Source organism: Aotus nancymaae, unplaced genomic scaffold (genome assembly GCF_030222135.1).
Source record: "Aotus nancymaae isolate 86718 unplaced genomic scaffold, 86718_ANA_hifiasm-v0.15.2.pri h1tg000072l, whole genome shotgun sequence".
NCBI lineage: Eukaryota > Metazoa > Chordata > Mammalia > Primates > Aotidae > Aotus > Aotus nancymaae.
This window is the reverse complement of record NW_026988487.1, coordinates 13,360,771-13,383,528: the sequence shown is the minus strand read 5'-3', so window position 1 is coordinate 13,383,528 and position 22,758 is coordinate 13,360,771. Positions and strand designations below refer to the sequence as shown.

The following is a 22,758-nucleotide window of genomic DNA, read 5'->3' as shown; positions in this document are numbered from 1 at the left end:
AGTGCTCTGTGCCCAGAACTGGAGCCACTGGGCATCCTGTGTGGAGCAGGAGCAGAGTCCCCAACTGACTCCTGGACCTTCTAACTGGGGAGCCCGGGATCCGGCCCCTGCAGGGACCTGATGGACAGTCTGCATAGAGAGGCTCCCTTTTCTGGGGTGTAGACAGAGCCCTGGGTGGGAGGACTGGCATCATTGATGCCTCTTTGAAGCATGGCAAATTCAGAGACACTCTGGGAGCCCCACTGGACTGTCAGCCCCTCGAGGGCAGGACTGTGCCTGACATTCATCTCTCTAATCCCAGCCCAGCCCCCAGGGCACCCATGTACTTCCTCATCCTGAGCCTGGCCTTGTGCAAGGTCCTGGCTGGGAGGGGACTCACCCCACAGCCCTTAGTGCCCTCTCGCTGCCTTCCTGAGGCCAGCAGACCTACCTGCAAGCCTGGCCCCCAGTGGCTGGGGACTGGACCCACCGTTTCCTCTGGTTTCAGGTCTATGTTCAGGACATCCTGCGGCAGCAGCTCGCCAGCGAGGTGCTCCGTGTGCTCCACGAGGAGCCGGGCCACCTCTATGTTTGTGGGGATGTGCGCATGGCCCGGGACGTGGCCCACACCCTGAAGCAGCTGGTGGCTGCCAAGCTGAACTTGAATGAGGAGCAGGTTGAGGACTATTTCTTTCAGCTCAAGGTATCGTGGTGGGCATGGGGGCTGAGGGTGCTGGCCAAGGGCACAGGCCATCAGAGCCAGGACCAGGGGTGGCAGGTGGACCCAGGGGAGTCAGGCCTAGAAAAGTTCTGGACACCAAGAGAATCCTAGCAGCGGCTGAGATCTGAGCTGGGTGGGCTGTCAGAAGCCCAGCTGCACATCCTGGTCTGGTTGCCAGCCAGCTTTGAGAAGTCGGGTGAATGTGTTCCATTTCTCCATCTGTGGAATGGGGGCAGGAGAGTCTCCTTGGCCTCTCCTCAAACCCCGCTTTCAGAAAGTATCTGTGTAGCTAAAGCAAGGCTGTGAGCACTGGGGAGAGCGAGGCCGCCCCACCGTCAGCCTCGAGTGAGCCTCATGCTTCCTATTTCCACCCAGACTGGCGTCTACTCACCCTCATCCACTCGGCAGGAAGGGATGGGATTTTATTGATGAAGATAATACTGATATTTACAAGGGCTTACACTGGGCCTAGTGCTTGCCAAGGATTTTCATGTGGCGTTTCATTCAGTCCTGCCGAGGACTTTATGAGGGAGGCACCCCGTTTGACAGAGGGAATGTGAGAGCCTAGAGTTCAGTCTGCTTCTCTGGTTCCAAAGCCTGTGACTCTCACTTCTATACTCTCCCTAAGACACAGTCATACGTTCAACTGAACGTTTATTGAGCACCTACTATGTGCTGGGGATAGAACAGTAAACAAAACAGGCAAAAATTCCTTACATTCTACGGGGGCTGACAAACCCAAACAAGGAAGAGGTGTGGTGCTTCAGAGAAAAACAGCAGGGAAGCAGCCTGGGAACGCTGGGGAGTGCCATTTAAAACAGGGGGGCCAGGGAAGGCGGAACTGGAAGGAAGTTTGAGAATAAGCCTGAGGCGGTGAGGAGAGCCCCGTGGATACTGAAGGAAACACTCCGGGCTGTTCTGGAGGGGGCAGCAGGCACAAAGGCCGGGGGTGGGAGTTCACCTGGCTTGTTTGAAGAACAGTGAGGTGGTAACAGGCATTTCCCCAAATGTGTTGAATGGGTTGGTAGATATTTGGCATCCAAAATGCCCCAAGGTCAGACAGCCTGGGACATGCTTAGTTCAGCCAAGGCAGACACGTAGCTTTACTCCAAGACTTCTCGGAGCCTTCAACATGCGGCCGTGCTTCGGGACCTGCAAGGCTGGGAGAAAAGAAAGGATGTAGCATTTCCCAAACATACTTGTCACAGAGTTCACACTTCCTGGAGCATCTTGGGTGGGCAGTGAGCGCTGGGCAGGAAATGGGAATGCTAAGTAAAGCTTCGGAGATGGTTACAGGGCCTGCACCAGAACAGGTGCTGAGCGGGGGTTAGAATCTAAGCCAGAGTCAAGCACAATCTAAGAATGACAGTGGGGAGACAGATGGCTCGGGAAGGTCCCCTGGGAAACCCTAGGGGCTCATACCAGCCTGGACTTGACACGTTGGTCTCTGCTTCCACTTCAGAGTCAGAAGCGCTATCATGAAGATATCTTTGGTGCTGTATTTCCCTACGAGGCGAAGAAGGACAGGGCGGCAGTGCAGCCCAGCAGCCTGGAGATGTCCGCACTCTGACGGTGCACTGAGGGGTCAAAGCTGCTGGCACAGAACGTAACCACGGAGCCAGCTCTGCATTATCCGATGTCGCAGGGCCTGGGGAGATGGAGGAAAGTGATATGCCCAAGCCTCACATCCTATTTCCTCACCTCGTTCCCCATCAAGCCCTTTATTTGACCTGCCGAGTAGCACCCTGGATTGGTCGGAACCTTCTCTCTCAAGCTGGGGCCTCCCTGGTCCCTTGGAGATGAAATCTTCAATGCCAGGCCTGGCAAGTGCGTAAAGATGGAACCCGATGCTGAGTGCATCACTGCAAGTGACCACCAGGAGGTGCTGTCGTGCCACTGTGTATTTAACTGCCCTGTGTACAGTTATTTATGCCTCTGTATTATTTTAAAAACTAACACCCAGACTGTTCCCAGCGGCCACTTGGGCCTTCCCTGTATGATTCCTTGATGGAGATATTTATATGAATTGCATTTTATTTTAATCACTCTGTATGTGTGTGGGTGTTTTGTAGGGAAAGCTCACCTCAGAGTGGGGGCGCTGGGGCCTGGACAGACCCCCCCACAGAGGGACACCCTAGGCAGGCCATGGCTCCTCTGAAATGGCTGCCAGGTGGGAGGGCAGCAGATGGAGCTTCATGCTGGTCCAAAGACCTGTGGTCGGGCGGGGGTCGAGGGCCTGCCTCCCACTCACAGGATCTGACACGGGGTGCGGTGAGAGTGGGATTCTCGCATGAGGCCAGCGCTGTAGGGAAGGCCTGGAGCTTCTTGGACACTGTCTTTTGCTGCTTTTTTTTTTTTTTTTTTTGGGACGGAGCCTCGCTGTCAATCACCCAGGCTGAAGTGCAGTGGCACGATCTTGGCTCTGCAAGCAACCTCTGCCTCCTGGGTTCAAGTGATTCTTCTGCCTCAGCCTCCTGAGTAGCAGGGACTACAGGCACGTGCCACTACACCCGACTAATTTTTGTATTTTTAGTAGAGGCGACAGAGTTGTTCCATGTTAGGCTGGTCTCGAACTCCTAACCTTGTGATTCACCTGCCTCACCCTCCCAAAGTGCTGGGATTACAGGTGTGAGCCACCACACCTGGCCGGACACCATCTTAGAAAGCGTTTTGCTCTGGGGCCACCTGTCTCATTCGAGTTTGGCCAGTATGGGTGTGGCCCTGGGGAAGGCAGGGTGTCCAGGCGAGTGTGGTCACAGCATCCTCACCTGAGGGACTAGGGTCCCTCCTGGGTTTGGAGCCAGCCAGGGAAGACCTCTTAAGAGACTGAGCCCCGTTTCCTTCTCCTGTCAGAACCAAGGAAGGAGCTCAGAGGGGGCCCCCCAGGGAACTGGCACCATGCGGCTCCCATCTCGGGTTTGGCCTCTGCCTCCTGGGTGCTCCGTGCCCTGTGCGACAGCCGTGCAGCTCAGCACCATGGCCAGGAGTCCACTCCCGGACCAGGGCGTCTCAGCTTTAATGTACTCACCTCACTGGGGGTCTTGTGAAAATGGAGACTGATTGTGCAGGTTGTTGCGGGGCGGGACGCCGTGTTTCCAGCAAGCTCCCGGGGCTGCAGGTGCCCTGCTCTGGGGACGACGCTGGGGCCCGAGGTGCTGGATTCTTGCTGGGCCCAGCAGCAGGCGTTAGCATCACGTGGACGTGGAGCTGGGCTGCCTGGCAGGGCTCAGTGGCTGGCAGAACCCCACACAGGGACACAGACACTTTTTGCACGCAAGCCCTAACAAACACCTAATGCCCCTTCCTGTGGGAAGACCCACAGTGGAACACACACCCAGACGAAGCTTCAGGTCGGCTTCTCCTGACCCCCCCACCCCCAAGACACCTCCTCCCACTGGCATGCCAGGTCTGAGGAGCCAGCTCTGGCCTGCAGTGGCCCTCACAGGCTCCACCCCAGCCCCTCTCCCATCTCGGAGGCATTGGGGTGTTTCCTGGGGCCCCCTATTACCAACTCCCTGTGTCCGAGACTCCTGCCCAGAAGGCTCGAGCCCCAGCCTGCTTCTCCAACACCCTTGTGGGATTTGTGAGGAAGCCTCTGAGAGGAGGGGTGGAGGTCAGGACCCCCTGCCCAAAGGGAGCCTAGGCTCTCCCCTCCCCCTCCTCTCAGCAGGCTCCCCTGCCCGATTCCACAGACTCGGAAATGTCTCCAAATGAACGAAAGAAACCATGGCCAACCCACATGAGTGTGCCAATAAGCATTTTCATTTATTTAAGGAAACTGGGAAAGAAGCCGATCCCCTGAAGAGAACATTCCCGTCAGTTGGTGGGGGCCAGTGGGATGCCATCAGGCTAGCCTTCCTGGAGGGGGTGAAGGGTTGGTGCAGGGTGCAAGCTGAGAGTGAGGTTAAAGGTCAGAGAGGAGGGGCTGAGGAGGTCACTCTCACCAGGAGTGGACAGCTGGAGGCTTGAGACTGGGGTGGCGCTGTGTGGGGGATGGGAGGGGACTGCACATGGGGCTTAATCTTCACTGCCCCCTCCCCCCGCCCACTGTGCCCACCTCCTGGGATGGTAGGATTTGGGCAGCTGGAGCCCCAGGTGCTGCCCCAGCTGAGGAAGGCTGCCTTCTCTGTTCCGGGTGGCTGTAGCCAGAAGCAGGACCAGACAAGTACATGGCCCCTGAATTATAGCCCAGGTCCCAGACAGGGTTGGAAAGGGTGGGACTGGGCAGTGGGGATGATGAGAAGACCCAGACCCCACACCCCAGCCCTGGGTCCCAGGGCCAGGGAGCTGCCTATGTCTGCACGTGGGTCAGCTGGATGTCACCCCCAACTTCCAGTCTGTTGATGGCGGGCAGATTCCCCAGGCGATGGCAGTATTCAAACAGGTGCTGGCCATCCACGGCCACTCTGAGGCAGTGACCTTCACACAAGATCCACACCTGTGTGGAGATCATGCCGTTTGCACTACCCTTGGGAAGTCCTCCACCCTCACTGCCGCCTCCGGTCTCCCTCCCTCCCCAGACGTTAATAAGCCTCTCACCTGCACTCTGTCCCCACCGAGTGACCGGCTCTTCACTGAACAGGCTGTGCAGGCTCCTTCCCCTGTACTGTTCCCTGGCCTAGAACACTGACCCCACCCCATCAGGGACAGGAGCGCAGGCTGTGCTGTCTATCCCTCGGACCCCGCACACAGGAGGGCTCGGTGCCTGGGCTCCTGCAGCTTCGGCCTCCTAATTTGTTTTTTCCAAGCCAATGCCTCCTCCATGAGGCAGTCAGGTACAAATGTTAAAACCTCCTGCCCTCTGCAATAGCTAACACTCCTATCGCATGCACCATGTGCCAGGCACCGTCCTAAGCACGTTACAGATACTGTCTCACTCCTTTCTTACAATTCTAGGAGACTCATATTATTATTAGCTCCATTTTGCAGACGAGGAAATTGAAGCACAGAGTAGTTAAGTCACTTGCCCAAAGTCACACAGCTATCTACAAATCAAAGTGTTGCTCCCTGGCTTGGAACACTCCTGTGGCTTTTCACTGTGTTAAAATCCAAGCTCCTTTCCATGGCTGCAAAGCCCTATGTCAGTCATCTCCCGCTCTGACTGCAGAGTATAATCACTTAAGCATGTTTTAAAAATACGAATGCTCAGGCCGACTGCCTCAGTGCCCGACAGGACGATGGACTTGGACGGGCACAGCCCTCCCGGAACGGTGGTGATGAAAGGCATCGGCTGTCGGAAGGAGGGGACATGTCAGCCAGTGGCAGCCAGTGCAACCGCCATGAGGAAGCAGAATATTGTACCAGTGTCCATGAATTTGGGCTGTCAGCTGAGAGCCCAGGAAATCTTTACTTGGTTCAGGAAAAGACAAATTTTACTGATGTTTCCTTTGTAAGCCCTCTGGGTGATTTGAATGTGTAGTCAGGGCGGCGCACGCCTGCCTGCTGTTCCTGGGCAGGCCACACCTGCGCCTCTGCACGCCGGCCCTAGCTGCCCCTCCCGGCCCCGCTGTCTCATTGCTCTGTTATGCTTTCTGCGTGGCACTGTCGTTATCTGCGATAATCTGATCATCTTTAGTTTCCTTGTTCCTTCCCCACCTAAATTGTAAACTTCCTGCAGGCACCCTGTCTGTCTGCTCATGACTGCGCCCCCTGCATGTGGGGGGCTTCAGGCAAAAAGCGGGCCACAGTGAAATAGCTGTTGAATGAATACGTGAAGAAACGAATAACAGCTCCTGCTTGGTTCTGATGTGACATGTACTGGCTGTGACCACAAGCAAGTAACCTGCACTTGTGAGTTTGTTTCCTCGTCTGTAAAAAGCAGATCTCAACACTTAGTTCATGCGGGACAGTTAATAATAATAATAACTTGTTAGCCATCTTCTCTTCTTCTGGGCCGTCATCATGAGGCATCAGCTCCCACCCTGTTCAAGGTCTCCCTGACCTCCTTCACCCCCTCCCCTTGTGCACCCAGAGAAGCCTCTCCAAGCTCCAGACTGCGGTGGCTTACCGAGAAGCTCTGGCCTCGGGTGAAGGGCATTTTTCGGGGCAGACTCCGCTCCTCAGACCCCCAAGAGTTGTTGATCTGGGTGTTGCGGACCACAGCGTTTTCATCAAAACGGGGGTTCAGGTGGAAGGCGATGTGGTTCCCAGAGCACAGGTTGATGTGGAACCTGGGGGGACAGCCTACCTGGACCTTTGTCCCCTGGGTTCTGGGCCCCATTTCCTCCCCATCATCCGCACCCTGCCTGAAGCCAGGGGAATGGCTGGAATGACCTGGAAGGACTCTGTCTTCCCAGAGGCCACTGGAGCCCTTGGCTTACCTCTGAGCACTGGGCAGGACAGTGCCGGACAGGATGATGGACTTGGATGGGTACAACCCTCCTGGAATGGTGGTGATGAAAGGCATCGGCTGTCGGAAGGAGGGGGACAGGTCAGCCAGTGGCAGCCAGCGCAACCGTCACACGGAAGGGGAATATTGTACGAGTGTCCATGAATTTGGGCTGTCAGCTGAGAAGCCCAGGAAATCTTTACTTGGTTCAGGAAAAGCCAAAGGAAAACTTCCCAGTGCTCCTTAAATTAATGGGCTTAGTTCAGTGTCATAAAATGAACTTTGGCGAAACACACAAAGGCTCGTGGAGTGAAAGGGAGGGCCGTGCAATGTGCTAGCGTTGACTTGACAGTTGAAGGCTGGAAGCTCCTCTCCACCGTCTCCTAATTCGCTGGGATGCTCTGAAGAACTTCAGCTTACCAAAGGATAGCTTGTAATTTTGCAAGGCCAGCGGGTCCTCCCACAGCTACCCTCCACCCCCAGCCTGTCCACAACAAACAGAAGCCCCGCCCTCCCTGAGAAACCACTTACATAGGCTGGGTGGGGGTACATCATAGGTGGGATGACAGGATTCTGTTGAAGAGACCAGGAAATTCAATGGGAGAGCGCATGTGTGCACAGCGCTCCCCCACGCCACCCACACATTCTGGAGGGGGCTCCACTGTGAGGCTGACCCCCTGAGGCTTTGGCCCTTGGACCTTCCCATCTACCTCCCTTTTCGTGTTAGCTGTCCTGGAACTTCCTGCCATGTTCCCAGACCCCACCATGGTCACCCGCAACGGGCAGCCTCACTGACGATAAGCCCCTGCCTGATTTGCACAAGAAAGAGAAAAGCTTAAGCCTGTGATCAGTAGTGAAGTCACGGGGACCCAGGATTCAGGGCCAGGAACCTCACATCGGGGTGCTGGGGCCTCTTTATTCCCCACTGGGTGACAGAAGGGCCAGTTTCCCTCCCGATCTCTAGGGGACCTGCCTCGTCCACCACTGGATAAATCCTGCTTCTTCCAGAACCTCTGCTGTCCCAAGGACAGCTTTAGCCACATGTCACAAGAGCCAAGGACTCAGCCCCAGATGTCCCCATCCTCCTTGCTAACCCCTTTCTTCCCGACTCTAGGGCTCTGGGGAATTTAGCTCTTGGTGAAGGAGGATACTGGGCAGCTATGAACTGACCAGAACTTGTAGACTTACAGAGAACATCTGTCCAGGGACGCTCTGCACCGTGTGGATGACGGTTTGGGTCTGGAAGAAAGAAACCAGGTCTCACCCAGGCTCTCCCACATGAAGACCACCAGCTACCACCAGAGGGCGCCACATGGCAGGCACCTCCTGGGGTGGTAACCAGTCCAGTGGCCCCACAGACCCCACAAAGGGTGGGTCCAAGTGTTTCTTCTATCAAGGGGATGAGGGAAGGGCAAAGGTTAGAACCCTGGAGAAGATAGATGGGGACGCTGGGGGCTCTGGTCCATCTTTCCTTTCGGGGAAACGTCTCTCAGTCTAGCCTCCCTTTGTAGGCGGGAGAAGTGAATGTGGGGCCACCGTCTTCCGTGGCTGCCCACGGAGTGGCAACTCAGGTTCTTTCATCAGGCCCAGCCAACCACATCCACCCCCCAACCTCGCCAAGCCGGGCAGACGGTCAAGGGCCTGGCCTCTGCCCTCCTCACTCCTCCTGATGGGAGAGGTCCAATGCCTGGTCCTGCCTCCTCCATGAGCCCCCAAGAAGAGCCAAAATGAAGAGGATCCAAAAAGAAGCAAGAGACTTACAATGGGAGCCGGGTTGGCAGGCCGCACGCCAGGATGCTGCAGGAGAGAGGAGGTCAGAATGGTGGTTATCGCTGGTACCACGGAACGGGGAGAGATGCTGGCAGAACTCCAGGGAGGCTCTTGTGCTCAGAAACGCCTCCCCAGACACACTCAACCCCCCCTCGCTCCCAAGCAAGCCTTCCTGAGCACGTGGCATCAGATGTTTACCCCAGGTGCACAGGGGTTCGGGGTTGGGGGATAAGGTATCCCATTGGTTCCTCTTGAGAGAGAGGAGGATGGATTTGATAGAGACCTCATTGCTTTCTGTGGCTCCCAGAGCCAAGAGTATTACATCCAGTGTCATATTTCACCCGTAAGGGGAGAAGTGGTATTTGTCGAAGGCCTGTTGTGGGCCAAGTCCTGGGCTTCGGTGCTTTCCAACGAGGGAAGCAGCCTCAGCTCCTGTGTCACTGGTGAGTCAACGAGGCTCAGAAAGATTAAGCCACTTGCCCAAGCTCTCCTAAGTGGAAGGGATCAAACCCAAAATGGCAGCCAGTTCTGTCTGACTGTATCCACCACACCTTCCATCCTCCCCAGGGCCAGGGCCAGGGCCGAAGTTGGGCTGCCCTGCAAATGTTCCTTGGGGCTCCAACAGTCCTGAAGTCAGCGTGGCAGAAGGCAGGTGCGCTGTCTGTACCGTGATGGGCCGTAAAAAGGCTGCAGAGACAAAGCGCCCCTCCTCCCAGTCCTCACTGCTTGAGTGGCAGAGGAAGGGCTGTCCACCTCCTGTCCTGGGTCCTGCCACACCCAGTAGACTGTTCTTGCCTGGCTCAGATCCCGTTCTCCCTGGCTATGTGAACCGCATTCCACATTCATTCCTTCATTGAGACCCTACTGAGTGCCAGGCACTGTGCAAATGAACAAGCCACACTCCCAGCCCTCTGAGGCCTCATGGGCACAGGGAGATGGGGGTGGAGTGACGGGGACAGACACGCACACATAATTACAATGGGGTGCTGTGAACTGGCATGGCACAGATAATGTACAGAGTCCATGGGGACATGGGGGAGGGTCCGACAACAGTCTGGGAAGGGAGGACTCCCAGGAGCGACACTTAGGCAGAGCAGGGAAGGGCACTTAAGCGTGTGCTGGGGGCAGGCTGGGGGAGGGTGCTTCTGGGACCAGGGACCTCAAGTGCAAAAGCATGGTGGCCCCAGGAGGGCCTTGAGTGAGGGTCGGAGGCTGTGTGAGCTTCGTAGGTTGGGGGTGAGGCAGGGTGCTAGGGAATTTGGGCTTTATTTAGAAGGGCTTGGGGCTTTTAAGATTTTTAAGCAGGGAGACAGTGTGACCAGATTTGCTTATAAGAAGGTCACTGTGGCAGTGGTTGGGTGTGGGGGGTGGGGAACTGGACCAGTGTTGTCATGGTGAGGAATCCCAGAGGCCTGGGCCACGTTGGTGGCTTCGGGAGGGAGACACGTTGGTGCCTTGGAGAGACATAAAGAAGGGGGAGTGAAGAATCCAGGGTGACTCCTAGGTCCCCGGCTCTGGTCGCCTGGTGGACAGAGACAGGGAACTCTTGGGTGGGCAAGATGGGGCCTATAGTCCCTGGGTGACCTGTGGCTGGAGCCAGCCTCTCAGACCTCCGGTCCTTCCTGTTGTCTGCTCAGCCACCCAGGGCCTCTGTGTTGAACTCACTTTTGGTCTGCGCCCCTTGGGCCTGGGTGGGAAACTGACAGGCTGGGAGAATTGCACCATGGAGAAGGCAGGCTGAACAGGGACTGTGCGGGTGTTCTGTTAAAACAAAAGGCACCGGGCGGTGAGGAGAAGCATTAATGGAGCCAAGGAGAAGCTGAGAGGCAGAGGCAGGGTCAAGAGGGAGAGACCAGGCAGGGAGGGGGATGCGGCAAGCAGGTGAGGGCCACACAGAGGTGGGAGGGGCAAGGGCCAGGTTCCCGTGAGCAGTGCAGGGGGCCGTCTCCCTCTGTCTTTTTTCCCACTTCCACCCACAGGGGAGAGAGGGAAGGAGGGAAGAGGCTCAAAGGGCAAGGAGTCCAGATGTGCTGAGGGCTTACTGTGCGCTTCTCTCATCTCAGGAAGTTCCCTTGAATGCCAAAAAGGTAACAGCGACTCCCATCCAGCTGCCTGTGGGCATGTGGGCTCAGCATCCCCTAATCTTCCTATTTTTACCTGGTATTAGTATCTCCTGACCTTCTTTAGTTTTATTTATTTTATTATTCAAACAAAAATATTTTATAGACGGGGTCTTGCTATGTTGCCCAGGCAGAACTCGAATTCCTGGGCTCAAGTGATTCTCCCACTTCAGCCTCCTGAGTAGCCGGGATTACAGACCTCCACCGCCATACCTGGCTCTCCTGAACTTGTTGGCAACACATTCAAAGTTTTTAAAATACAGAGGTCAAAAAGACCCTAGTGTGGGCCCATGCGGGCCACTGTGTGACCTCTGACATCTGTCTCCTCATTGAACCACCCATGGGGGGCAGGCAGTGACCATCTCATCTACAGATGAGGAAACCGAGGCTGGGGGAAGGGAAGTCGCTTGTCTAAGATCCCTCAGACGATGAACCGCAGAGCTGGGAACCTGAACTGGATTCAGTTTGGTTCCTGAGCCTGGGCTCTTTCTGGAACAATATGGCCTCCTAACGGGTGGAAATCAAGGGGTGCGGAGAAAGGGGCAGCCGAGGAGTCTGGGAGACCAAGGCAGGTGTTCTGGACAGAGACAGTGACACAGAAGGAGGGGCAGAGTGACAGAGGAGAAGGGGCGGGCAGACACTGGGACAGGGCACCAGAGGTTGTCCCCAGAGTCACCTGGGTAGGAGATTGGCTGGTGGCCTTGGGTCCCCCAGCAGGGCCTGGGCACAGTTACACTGGGCCCTGCACCCCAACCCCTGGGACTGGAGCCAGGTGGACAATCTGACCTGGAAGCTGACGGAGGACAGCAGCACAGAGCCGTTGACGCAGAGGGTGTCCACACGGTGGAAGGGCACGCGGTGGAAGTACTGCACGAAGACGTTCCCGTTCACCATCACCTGCCACAGGAGAGTACGTGTCCTGGGGGAGGCAGCCCAGGCCAGGACGGGGACCACTTTAAGCTCCTGGACCCCTCCTTCTAGAGAATGAAGACCTGAGTCAGGTCTGCGGTGTGGGGCTGGTTACAGGAACGTGCGTGTGATCTGAAGGGCGTCAACCCCAGTCTCCACTTGCTCTAGTTGTTGGGCTCTTAGTTCTTATGGCTGTTTATTGCAGGAGGCTTGTCTTTCTAGTCTTAGCTCACCTGGGGTTTTATTTATTTATTTATTTTTCCTTCAACTTATTACTATTATTTTTTGAGATGGAGTGCCATTTTGTCACCCAGGCTGGAGTGCAGTGGTTCAAGCAATTCTCCTGCCTCAGCCTCCCAAGTAGCTGGGATTACGGGTGCCCACCATCATGCCCAGCTAATTTTTGTATTTTTAGTAGAGATGGGGTTTCACTATATTGGTCAGGCTGGTCTTGAACTCCTGACCTCAAGTGATCTGCCCACCTCGGCCTCCCAAAGTGCTGGGATTACAGGCACGAGCTGCCGTGCTTGGCCTGTTCAACTTTTATTTTAAGTTCAAGGGTACATGTGCAGGATGTGCAGGTTTGTTAACTAGGTAAACGTGTGCCATGGCGGTTTGCTGCACAGATGAACCCATCACCTTGGTATCAAGCCCAGCATCCGTTAGCTATTCTTCCTGATGCTCTTCTTCCCCCACCAGGCCTCAGTATGCGTTGTTTCCCCCCTCGTGTCCATGTGTTCTCATCGTTCAGCTCCTACTTATAAGTGAGAAAATGCGGTGTTTGGTTTTCTGCTCCTGCGTTAGTTTGTTGAGGATAATAGCTTCCAGTTCCATCCATGTTCCTGCAAAGGATATGATCTCGTTCCTTTTTATGGCTGCAGGGCTACTATGTAAATAGGCATAAAATGCTCACGGGGAGCAGAGGAGAGGCACCTCGGGTTGCATACTGAGTGGATGGGAACATCGTTATCTCAGATAAGCATACCCGGACTGACTTACCCGCTTGCTTCTTGAGCCCAGAGACCTACTCTGCCTGCAAAGGTAATCTGTGATGTGTTTACATAATTATACCCTTAATAGACCCTGGATAAAGGCTGGAACAATGTCGCTGAAAAATAAATATTATTAAGGACCTGGAGAGGAGGAATGGTGATAGCAGAGGAGTGGAATGAACTTGGAACTCAAAGACACACAACACCAAACAGCCACGTGATGCCTCCTCTAGTTCTTATTTTCAGAGTAAAAGCAGCAGCAGGCACACCTGCAGATTCAGGTGAAAGGTGCGTAAGGAGACTATGCAGCCATAGGAAACACCCTTACAAGGAAATGGTGTTATCTGTATTCTGAATGTCAGTTAAGGGAATTACGTGGAGGCCATTTACCAGATAGGGCCGGGGTCCTGGGTGAGAGGTGGGGAGGAGATCCCTGCTCACCTTGAAATCCGAGCTCTGCACCAGGAAACAGAGGTGAAAGGGCATCCCCTTCTGGAAGGGCAGCTCCCTCTTCCTCTCCTCGGGCCCCCAGCTTCCGTTCAGCTTCGTGTTGCACACCACATACCCTCCCTCTTCAAACCGAGGATTGAAGTGGAAGGCAATGTCATTTCCACTGAAGCCGGTCTGAAAGTCCACAGAAAACCTAGGCCCAGGAAAGCAAACAGTCTTCTGTAGCATAGTTTATTGCCAGTGACGGGCACAGGAGGGCCTTGGCGCCTCTGCCTGGCATTTGTCTGGGATCTTGAGCACAACCTGCGTGCCGGAGACCGCTTGGCTGGCATCCTTTTTCTTCCACTAATTTGGAACTAATGTATTTTTGTCAATTTTTGCATTTTGCCTTTGGAGCATAATTTTTTTTTTTCCTTTGAGAGAGCAGTGAGTCCAGAGGCTCTATGGTGGGCCCTGCAGGCAGCCACCCAGAGTCCCCACCAAACAAGCAGAGACTGCACACCTCTGTGCTACCCGGTCGGGGTGCATTGGCGGGGGTCAGCCAGGCCTGCGTGAGGGTCGGGGCCCTCCCAGCCCCTGAGAAGATGTGTGAGCTCCTCTCTGCTCCCAGACAGCCCACCTTGGGAGGAGGAGGGGTGGGAAACAGTCCTGATACAATGTTGGTATTTTGAATTGACTTAGCATTTTCCAGAAAAGGCCTTGAAACCGAACGAGACCAAATTACTTTTAATGGCAATTTTGAATGTTTTTATGTCAGCAGCAGGAGAGCTTCAGAGTAGATGAGAGCAGTTATGGGAAATGAAGGAAGTTTTGTTTTTGCAACTCTTAGTCACAGTGTGCAAGGTTCAACCCAGAACATAATCATCCGCCTCTGACCCTCCCACTCCCTCCTTAGACTGTCAGCTCCCAGGGCCCCATTCATGCTGGAGTCCCGGTGAATGGCAGCCCTGGATGCAGGTGGTGCCCTGCAGCGTGGGTTAGGGATGCACTGGGCCTCTCTGAGCCAGGCACGTGAGCTTGGATGTTGTTGTTTGAACTCACCCAAGCTCACAGGCGCAGTGGTTTACTAAGGACGAGGCTGGAGAGAAACACGCCCATCCACATACACACCTGGTGCCGCTAGAGTTGAGGATGGTCCCACTGACAGTGATCTGAAGTCCATCCTGGAGACCTCCTTCGATTGTCCCAGAAAAGGGGACGGGCTGCAGGGAGAAGGTGTGGGACTGTCAGTCAGATGGCCAGCCTCACTTCTGCTCCCCTCCAACACTAGTCAGGGGCCGGCCTGGGTGTGACAGACCGTGTGAGAGGCTGGGGTGCGGCTATGACCAGGACAGACAGAGTCTCAGCCCATGGGTCTTAGGGTCCCGTGTGGAGCAGACATAAATCCAATTAGTTACTCAGACAGTCTAAGCTTGTGATAAGGAGAAGCCTGGCCTTGAGGAGCCATTAGAGAAGACAATGTCTTCTCTAATATCTCCTTTAGATCCATTTCCTACACTCAGGTCAATTTCCTGCCTCTCAGGCAGCTGAGCTTGCAGGAGAGTGTGAGAGGCGGTGGAAGCCGCGTCAGGAACGCACCCGGTGGAAGGCCTTCCTTCCAGGCAGGCAAGCAGCATGCAGAGGCCCTGGGCTGGTAAGGAACTAGGTAGCAATGGGGGCTGCTGGACCCCATGCCAAGCTCCCAGCAAAGGCCCTGCGACCCTGGCTGGGGACTCAGGAGGCCCAAGGGACCAAAAGGACCCAACAAGAGTCTGGAGGGTCCACCAACAGGGTCACCCAAGAGGGTCAAGAAGGCATGCCCTCTCCCCACCACCACCATATAACAATGGCCACCATGACCTTTGCCCTCCGGGCCACCTTCAGCAGAGCCTCTTCCCCATGCCCTCTGCAGCCATGGGGCAGCCCCTCCTCTACTTCTGTCCCCATGCTCCCCACTCCTTCCCTCGGGCCCTCAGCACCCCCGAAGCCCTCTCATAGTTCCCCACCCATCCCAGGCCTCATGGGCAACCACTTTTGTCAAATTCTCTCTTCTGCGCCTCTTTAAAGGAGCGATGGGTCATGGTGAGGCGTGCATTGTTAGAGTCAGGCCGACACCAGGTCTGAATCCTGGCTCTGCTGCTCATGACTGAGTGGCCTTGGGAAGCCTTTTTCACCTCCCTGCCTCAGTTTCCTCATGTGTAAAATAGGAAGCTGTTTCTCCTGCTACGTATGATGGGTGATTTCATGAGAAGCAGCTTGTGATGGAAGAGACTGGCACACAGGAGCTGCTTCTCCACTGCCGCCTACCCCCCCACCCTTGGTCTCTCTGAGCAAAATTCACAAACTGGTACTTTCTGATTTTCAAAGTTTACTTCTGAAATGCCTCATATCCAATGTGGTTCTATAACCCACATTAAAGCACAGTTCTGTCTCCTAGCTGATTTTCACGTTTTTCTTTTTCTCTTTAAAAAAATATATATGTATATATATATATATATTTTTAATTTTTAATAGAGACGGGGTTTCTCCATGTTGGCCAGGCTGGTCTTGAACTCCTGACTTCAGGCGATCCACCTGCCTCGGCCTCCCAAAGTGCTGGGATTACAGGTGTGAGCCACCACGCCCAGCCTGTTTTTCAAGTTTTTAATGTCTTCTCTAATATCTCCTTTAGGTCAATTTCCTACACAAATTAAATGCCTAAAGGAGCCAGGCAGGTGATGTGTATGAGTGAGATGGCCAGGTAAGGAGTGTGGGGACTGTGGCAGTGTAGATGTCACACCCCTCATCTAAAAAGGTAGCCTCTACTCAGCTCTAACCAGTGAGGACCATCTGGGCCCAGTATTGGCAGAGCTTCCACATTTTTAAGAGAAGACAGAAATCTGGAGGTTTTTTTTTTTCTGTAAAACTTTCTAATTTCTTGGGGGAAAAAATTTGTCAAAAAGGATTATGTGAAAGTTTCTGGCTGGGCACAGTGGCTCACATGTATGATCCCAGCATTTTGGGAGACTGAGGCAGAACAATCACTTGAGCCCAGGAGTTAGAGGCCAACATGGGCAACATAGTGGGAACCCCATTTTTACAAAAAAATTTTAAAAAGCCAGGTGTGGTGGCACATACCTTTAACCCCAGTTACGTGGGAGGCCGAGGTGGGAGGATCACTTGAGCCTGGGAGGTGGAGGCTGCAGTGAGCCACAATCACACCACTGCATTCCAGGCTGGGCAACAAAGCGAGATCCTGTCTTGAAACCCCCAAATTCCTATATTATAGAGATACACAATGAAATATTTGCAACGGAATGATATCTTTGGATTTGCTTCCATGTGTCTGAGGGTGGGAAGGGAAGCGAGTTAGGATACAGGATGGAGCAAGATAGGCAGGGGTTGATCATTGCTGGAGCAGAGTGATAGGTGTGTGCTGTCGATGGCACAATTCTCTCTGCACGTATGAATTTCCCATAATAACAAGTTAAAAGAAACACGGTGCAGACCAAACAGAAAATACCCACCAGCCAAGTTCAGCCTACTGGCCACTGCCTTCTGGTCTGTATTGTTGAGTTGTGTGACCACACAGAACCCTGGGAAACCCATCCTCATTCAGTGTACACGCCTGGCACTGTGAAAGCCCCCTGGAAACCTGGGATCTGATTCAGACAGACTCTGCTCCCCATGGATTTGAGGGGGGCGTCTTTTGTTGCCCCTCAGGTCAGCTCTGAACTTCCTACCAGTAAGTACTTTAGTGACCTCAAGCAAATCACAGCTTCGCTGTGTCTCTCTTTCTTGTCCCTGTCTACACCAGTGGTGTGGCAGAAGGAGAGTCAGGCTGATCCAGTTATGGACCAGCACGGCATAGGATCGGGAAGCCTGTGGTCCCTGAAACATGTCTGGGCAACATTTTTCCCCTTGCCTGTTTGTGGAAGCCTGCGATTCTCTCCAGAGCCTGTCATACTATCCTGAGTGATGACGCTTCAAATATACACCCTCCTGGGAAACATGTGGCCCCCATTTCAGCATATTCACACCGCAATGTCTAGAATTGAAGGCAGAGCGTGGTGGACCTGGGCTCGCAAGTGCACACAAGGCTTAGTTAAAGAATCCAGGAGGGAGAAAGAGCAAGTACAGATCATGGGGGCGGGACAGGACAGGTTAATCTCTAAGGCAACAAGTTTCCCCAAAAAGTTCTGTGAGGTTTCAAAATGTCTTAAATGGTGCCCCTAAACTCTGAAAAACAAGATTTTATTTTATTTTTTAATTAATTAATTTATTTATTTATTTATTTATGATTTTATTTTGAGACAGGGTCTCACTCTGCTGCCCAGGCTGGAATGCAGTGGTGTGATCATGGCTCACTGCAGCCTCCACCTCCTGGGCTCAAGTAATCCTCCCACCTCAGCCTATGGAATAGCTGGGACCTAATAGGTACATGCCCCACTAATTTTTTAAATGTTTTTGTAAAGATGGGGTCTCTACGTGTTGCCTGGGCTAGTCTTGAACACCTGGGCTCAAGCGATCCTTCTGTCTGGGCCTGCCAAAGGGCCAGGATTTCAGGTATGAACCACCCTGTCTGGCCTGAAAAAAAGGGATTTAAAATTGAATATTATCCTACAGACAAGGCTATTCGTTGCAGCATTATGACACAAAGGATTATAAAGCAAAGCACTAGAAAGAGTTTTGCTGTTAGTCCTCAAACAGGAAAAAGGTGAAATAAATTAGGGTATTTCCATATAATAGATTCTGTGTAGCCTTAAAAGGAAAGAAATGAGGAAGAGAGAACCCTGAGCACCGATATGGAATGATGCCATTTGTATAAAAAGTGGGTGGAGAAGGCTATGGACTTGCATTTATTTATTTATATGTAAAATATCTCTGGAAGGAGTTATGGAAACTTATAACACTGGTTATCAGTGGGCTATCCAGAAACATCCACCTTTGAATCCCCGGAAACCGTGAACATGTTGTAGAAGAGACTTTGCAGATGTGAATAAATTAATAATTTTGGCATGGGGAGCTTGTCCTGCATATACAGGTGGTCCCAATGTAATCACAAAGGTCCTACAAAAGGGAGCAGGAGGATCAGAGTCAGAAGCAGGAGATGTGACGACAGAAGCAAGAAGAAGCTGGTTTGGGTTTTTTTGTTGTTGTTTTTTTGAGACAAGATCTCACGCTGTCACTCCGCTGACGAAGCGCAGTGGCGTGATCTCAGCTCACTGCAGCCTCCACCTCCGCAGGCTCACTTGATCCTCCCACCTCAGCCTCCCAGTTAGCTGGGACTACAGGCATGCACTACCATGCCTGGCTAATTTTTGTCTATTTTTTATAGAGATGTGGTCTCACTTCATGGCCCAGGCAGGTCTCAAACTCCTGGACTAAAGAGATCCTCCTCCTGCCTCAGCTTCCCAAAGCGCTGGGATTACAAGCATGAGCCACTGCACCCAGCATCTTTAAAAGCTGCTGGTTTTAAAGATAGCTGGAGGGGCCATAAGCCAAGGCAGGCAGGCAGCCTCTAGAAGCTGCAAAAGGAAAAGAAACAGATTCTCACCTGGAGCCTCTGGAAGGAAACAACCTTGCTGACACGTCGCTCTAACATTTGACCTCCAGAATCATTAAGAGACCAAATTTGTTGTTTTAAGATTGGTCAGCCGAGGCTGCCGTGGAATTTAGAGCTGTGTGTGCAGGAAACTCAGGAAAACAACTGGATCCGCTTTTGTTCCATGCTGTGCAGGAGGATGGATTTTTGCATTGGATTCATGGTCCCACGGGCCTGGGCTCGCCTCCCAGCTCCGTACACTGGCAAGTCTGATATTGGCCAAGTGGCTTGACCAGCCTGTGCCCCAGTTCCCTCCCTGAATGGTAGGACAGTAACACCACCCGGCAGCATTCTGAGAGGACTGGGTGTGATGCCGTGTGCTGAGCCCCTGGCTCATGTCCAACTTGACGGTGTAGCTCTTTGCCTGGAATGAATCGATCCCTCTGCTGAGTCAGACCTTGCTCTCTGCTTCTGGTTGTGCCCAGAGACTGGGGACTTTCTCCCCTCTTTCTATCTGGAAGTCTAGAAAGCAAGAGCTGGGCCCTGTGGACCAGAATGTGGGAAGCTTTGTTCTGGACTGAGCATCACCAGCGGACACCCAGGCCCGGCCCCGACAGTGGGGAGCTCAGCCTGGCTGGCCGAGACTGACAGTAGGAGCCAGTTCGTGGCTCTTAGCCAGAGTGCCCGGCTGCCTCAGAGGCTCCACGGTCCTGCTGGCCACCTTCCATGACACTTTGATTTTAGCCTCTGACCTCCAACATCATAAGAACAATGTGCTATTTTAAGGTTGGCCAGCTAAGGCTGCTGTGGCATTTGGATTCACATGTGTCCATGAAGGCTCTGGGGGCAACCAGGAACATTTATCCTCACAGGCGCCAGCCACTTTTACAGATGAGGAAACTGAGGCACAGAAAAGTTTCGTATTTTGCCCAAAGCTACACAGCTGGTCAGCAACAGAGCTAGGATTTGAACCCCAGCACCCACGCTTTTAACTACCATGCAGGCTTCCTCTCATGAGTAGTTGAGAACATCCTTATTCCGGCTCTCCCAGTACTTCCCTGGGCCACGCAGCAGGCGGTTGCAGCTTCCCCACATCCTCAGAAGAGGCTGGGCTAGATGAGCCCGGACAGGAAGTGGGAGTGAGGTTTCCAAGCCAGGCCCTCACGACCCTCAGCCCTCCTCAGCAGGACAGCGAACTGCGTGACATTCTCCTACTGTCACTGTGTGGAGGAAGCGTGGCTCCGACTGCCAGAAGGGTCACCGAGTGAGGCTTAAGTGTCCCAGCCTAGGGAGCCCTCGTGGGGTGGAGGAGAGCTCTGGACACCCATGGGGGCTGCACTGACCGTCTTTCTTGCCTGGACTCCAGGCCCTGCTTTAACCTCTGATCTCTGACGCCCATAGGAGGATTCTCCTTCCGAATCCAAAGATTAGAAAGTAAAAACCAGTCACCAGCACAGTATGTCGGAACCTGGAAGAAGCTTTGGGATCGCCTCTCTGACAGAGAACCAGACAGGGTGACATGCCCAAGGCGGCAATGCCGACCCTAAGCCCCCACCAGTGGGCCCGTTCCAGCTTCCCTCGGCCCTTCCGTGCAGGTCCTACCTCGGGGGCCTCCATAGGGTGGCTGAGGGGTTGTTGGTGACAGCCAGGAGGAAACAGGCAACCTTTCCCTCCTCTTCCTCTCTGGAGTCTAGACAGCAGAGCCGAGCTCTGCAGACCAGAACACAGGCAGCCTCATTCTGGACTCAATGTCACCAGAGGGCACCCAGGCCCCACCCTGGCCTCTGCTGAGGTGGTCCTGGCAACTTCCCTGCCCTCAACACCCTGCCTCTGCTCACCCTCCCCACCTTTGCCCAGGCGGGGTGAGATCCTGCGACAGGACCTGGCGCAGGACACAGTGACCCCTGAAGGCTCCTGGGGTTGCCACTCCCATCTGGGTGCATTTGGCAGCTGGCCTCTGCCTCCCTGAACCTCAGATTTTCCATGTATGAAGGGAACTCATAAACCTCACAGGGTTTCAGCAAGGCACCTGCTGCCCTGTGACCCCACACTGCAGGGACAGTCCCTGCCCCCCTCACCTCTGAGGCTGCCCATGCGCAGATGACCTGAACATGCCCATGCCTTGTTAACTCTGACTGACCTTTCAGAGCACAAAGCCCTCCTCAGGAGGCCTTCCCTGCTGCCCCCAGATTCCCAATAACATGAAACACTCTCAAAGCACCTGCAGTGTGCCAGCCACTGTTCACGCACACTAGATACACCACCTCAGGAGGCCTTTCCTCCTGCCCCCAGACTCCCAATAACATGAAACACTCTCAAAGCACCTGCAGTGTGCCAGCCACTGTTCACACACACTAGATACACCACCTCCTCAATCCAACGCCCAACCCTGGGAGTGGGAGGGGCTCAAGTATTATTCCCACTTTACAGATGGGGAAACTGAGGCCCAGAGAACACCAGCTAGTAAACAGCCAGACCCAGGGAGGTCATCTCCAAAGTTAGCACCCTTAACTACCATGCGGGTTCTCACTGCCCTGCAAGCACGCTTACTTCATACAAACCGTCCCGCCCTACACCTCTTCCCCTGAGCACACAGGACAGGACAGCACGGCTCCGTCCACACTGTCAAACCCATGTCTCATGGGGACGAGCATCCCTCCGGGCATGAGCGAGCTCAGCATGGCACAGGTGTGCCAGGATGGCCCTGCTGACATTTTGGCCCTGCTTGTGTTCTCTTGGGATGCCCCCACCCCTATCCCCATCACCCAAGAGTTGCTTCCTCAGAGCCCCAGAGCTGTGTAGCCCTGGCTGAGGCAGCCCCATGCCCACGGCCCCGGAACTCACTGGGTTCAGGTAGGCAGTTGGGGCACCGCTGAAGGCCATCTCTCCACCGCCTCTGCGGCACTGCTGCCTTTCACACCTGCCAGGCAGTTCTCTGTAGAGGGAAGGACTTAACAAAGAAATAGAAACCAAAGCAACTTGGCTGTTATTCAATGGGGAGGAGCGGGCAGCAAGAGGAAGTGGGTCCAGAGAGGGAAAGGCAGGGTGCTGGGTGGAGGATTGGGGTGAGACTCACAGAGGGAAGTGAGCGCTCCCAGCCCCAGTGACTCTTCCCTCCTACCTCTCCTGTGCTCTGCCCCTGAGCCCAAAGCATATTTGGTTCATAGAGGTTTACAATACCCAACCACACTGACACAACAGTGAGTTGCCAGATGACACTGCCCGGAAGTGTGTGGCTGTGTAGTCTGACCACGCTTGGTCACAGAATCCAGAAAATAATGGGGCTGGGTATTGCCTGTGCAGAGGGTGCTGGAGGGGAAGGGAGGCTTCAACCCATTTTACATTCAGAGGAGCTGAGGCTCAGTCTGAGGGACATGCCCCAGGTCACACAGCTAATTCGTTGTGGCAGCCTGAGTTATATGAAGATTCTCAGACTCTTCAAAAACTATTTCTCCTCTTTAAATTTCTATTCTTCATATAAAAACATAATAACTTAGAGGGGAATATTTTGTAAGAAAAACACCTTAATGAAGATTTTTATTCTAGAGTGGGGGCTGCCCAGGAGCTTCTGATCCTCCCTCTCTCAGTGAATTTCTCTTTCTTCTCTTCTCTATCCTTATTTTCTGTGCCTTAGGATGGGGAGATAAGTCTTGGACACACTAGAACATTTCAGGTGGCATGCGGGTGGGAAGGAACGTATGGCATGAACTGCCTTTAATTGGCTTGAGCACCGAGTTAGGGGAAATGATTGGTCGAAACAGAGAATAACAGGATAGGCTGCAGCGTGGGGAGGGAACCATGAAATAAACTTCCCCGAGGTCGACCAGGTCCCAGTGATGTGCTGGCCAGAAGGCCCAGAACACAAGCTGGGATGGGCGGGTGAAGGCCTGTACAGGCTCGAGGGGATGGAAGGTGCACAGGGCCATATGTGCGTCTGCACCTCTCTTCCTTCTTGTGCTCTGCCTAGATGCACTAGAACCTGCAGG

General features: G+C 53.9%; 2 protein-coding genes across 4 annotated transcripts in view; one reads left to right on the top strand and one right to left on the bottom strand.

Moving 5' to 3' along the window:
- Positions 1–2,822, top strand: part of NOS2 (nitric oxide synthase 2) — a 44,438-nt gene extending 41,616 nt beyond the window's left edge. Inside the window, exons 26-27 of the mRNA XM_012449400.3 lie at positions 488–682; positions 2,163–2,822. Coding sequence (XP_012304823.2) covers positions 488–682; positions 2,163–2,270 — 303 coding nt within the window. The 3' untranslated portion in view covers positions 2,271–2,822. The remainder of the gene's footprint in view (positions 1–487; positions 683–2,162) is intronic.
- A 1,622-nt stretch (positions 2,823–4,444) lies between these two features.
- LGALS9 (galectin 9) lies at positions 4,445–21,883 on the bottom strand. 3 transcript variants are annotated; one of them, XM_012449401.3, is made up of 11 exons: positions 21,617–21,879; positions 14,380–14,471; positions 13,261–13,462; positions 11,705–11,815; positions 10,464–10,559; positions 8,790–8,825; positions 8,217–8,267; positions 7,560–7,601; positions 7,021–7,109; positions 6,708–6,870; positions 4,445–5,138 (listed from the first exon to the last, which is right to left on the bottom strand). In XM_012449401.3, exons 1-11 carry the CDS (start codon positions 21,653–21,655, stop codon positions 4,992–4,994), a joined length of 1,068 nt encoding a protein of 355 aa, XP_012304824.2. In that variant the 5' UTR covers positions 21,656–21,879; the 3' UTR covers positions 4,445–4,991. The 3 variants fall into 3 exon arrangements, with proteins under 3 accessions (XP_012304824.2, XP_012304825.2, XP_064223700.1); XM_012449402.2 differs by lacking the exon at positions 10,464–10,559 and having other exon boundaries at positions 21,617–21,874; XM_064367630.1 differs by lacking the exons at positions 6,708–6,870; positions 10,464–10,559 and having other exon boundaries at positions 21,617–21,883.
- Positions 21,884–22,758: the final 875 nt, after the last annotated feature.

Excerpts from the sequence above, each read along its gene's own strand:
- LGALS9 (XM_012449401.3), bottom strand. The coding sequence starts at position 21,655 with ATGGCCTTCAGCGGTGCCCCAACTGCCTACCTGAACCCA. Across the intron at positions 14,472-21,616 it reads CAACTGCCTACCTGAACCCA|CCCGTCCCCTTTTCTGGGAC; the intron begins GTGAGTTCCGGG and ends TTCTCCCTGCAG. Across the intron at positions 10,560-11,704 it reads TGTCCTCCGTCAGCTTCCAG|AACACCCGCACAGTCCCTGT; the intron begins GTCAGATTGTCC and ends TTGTTTTAACAG.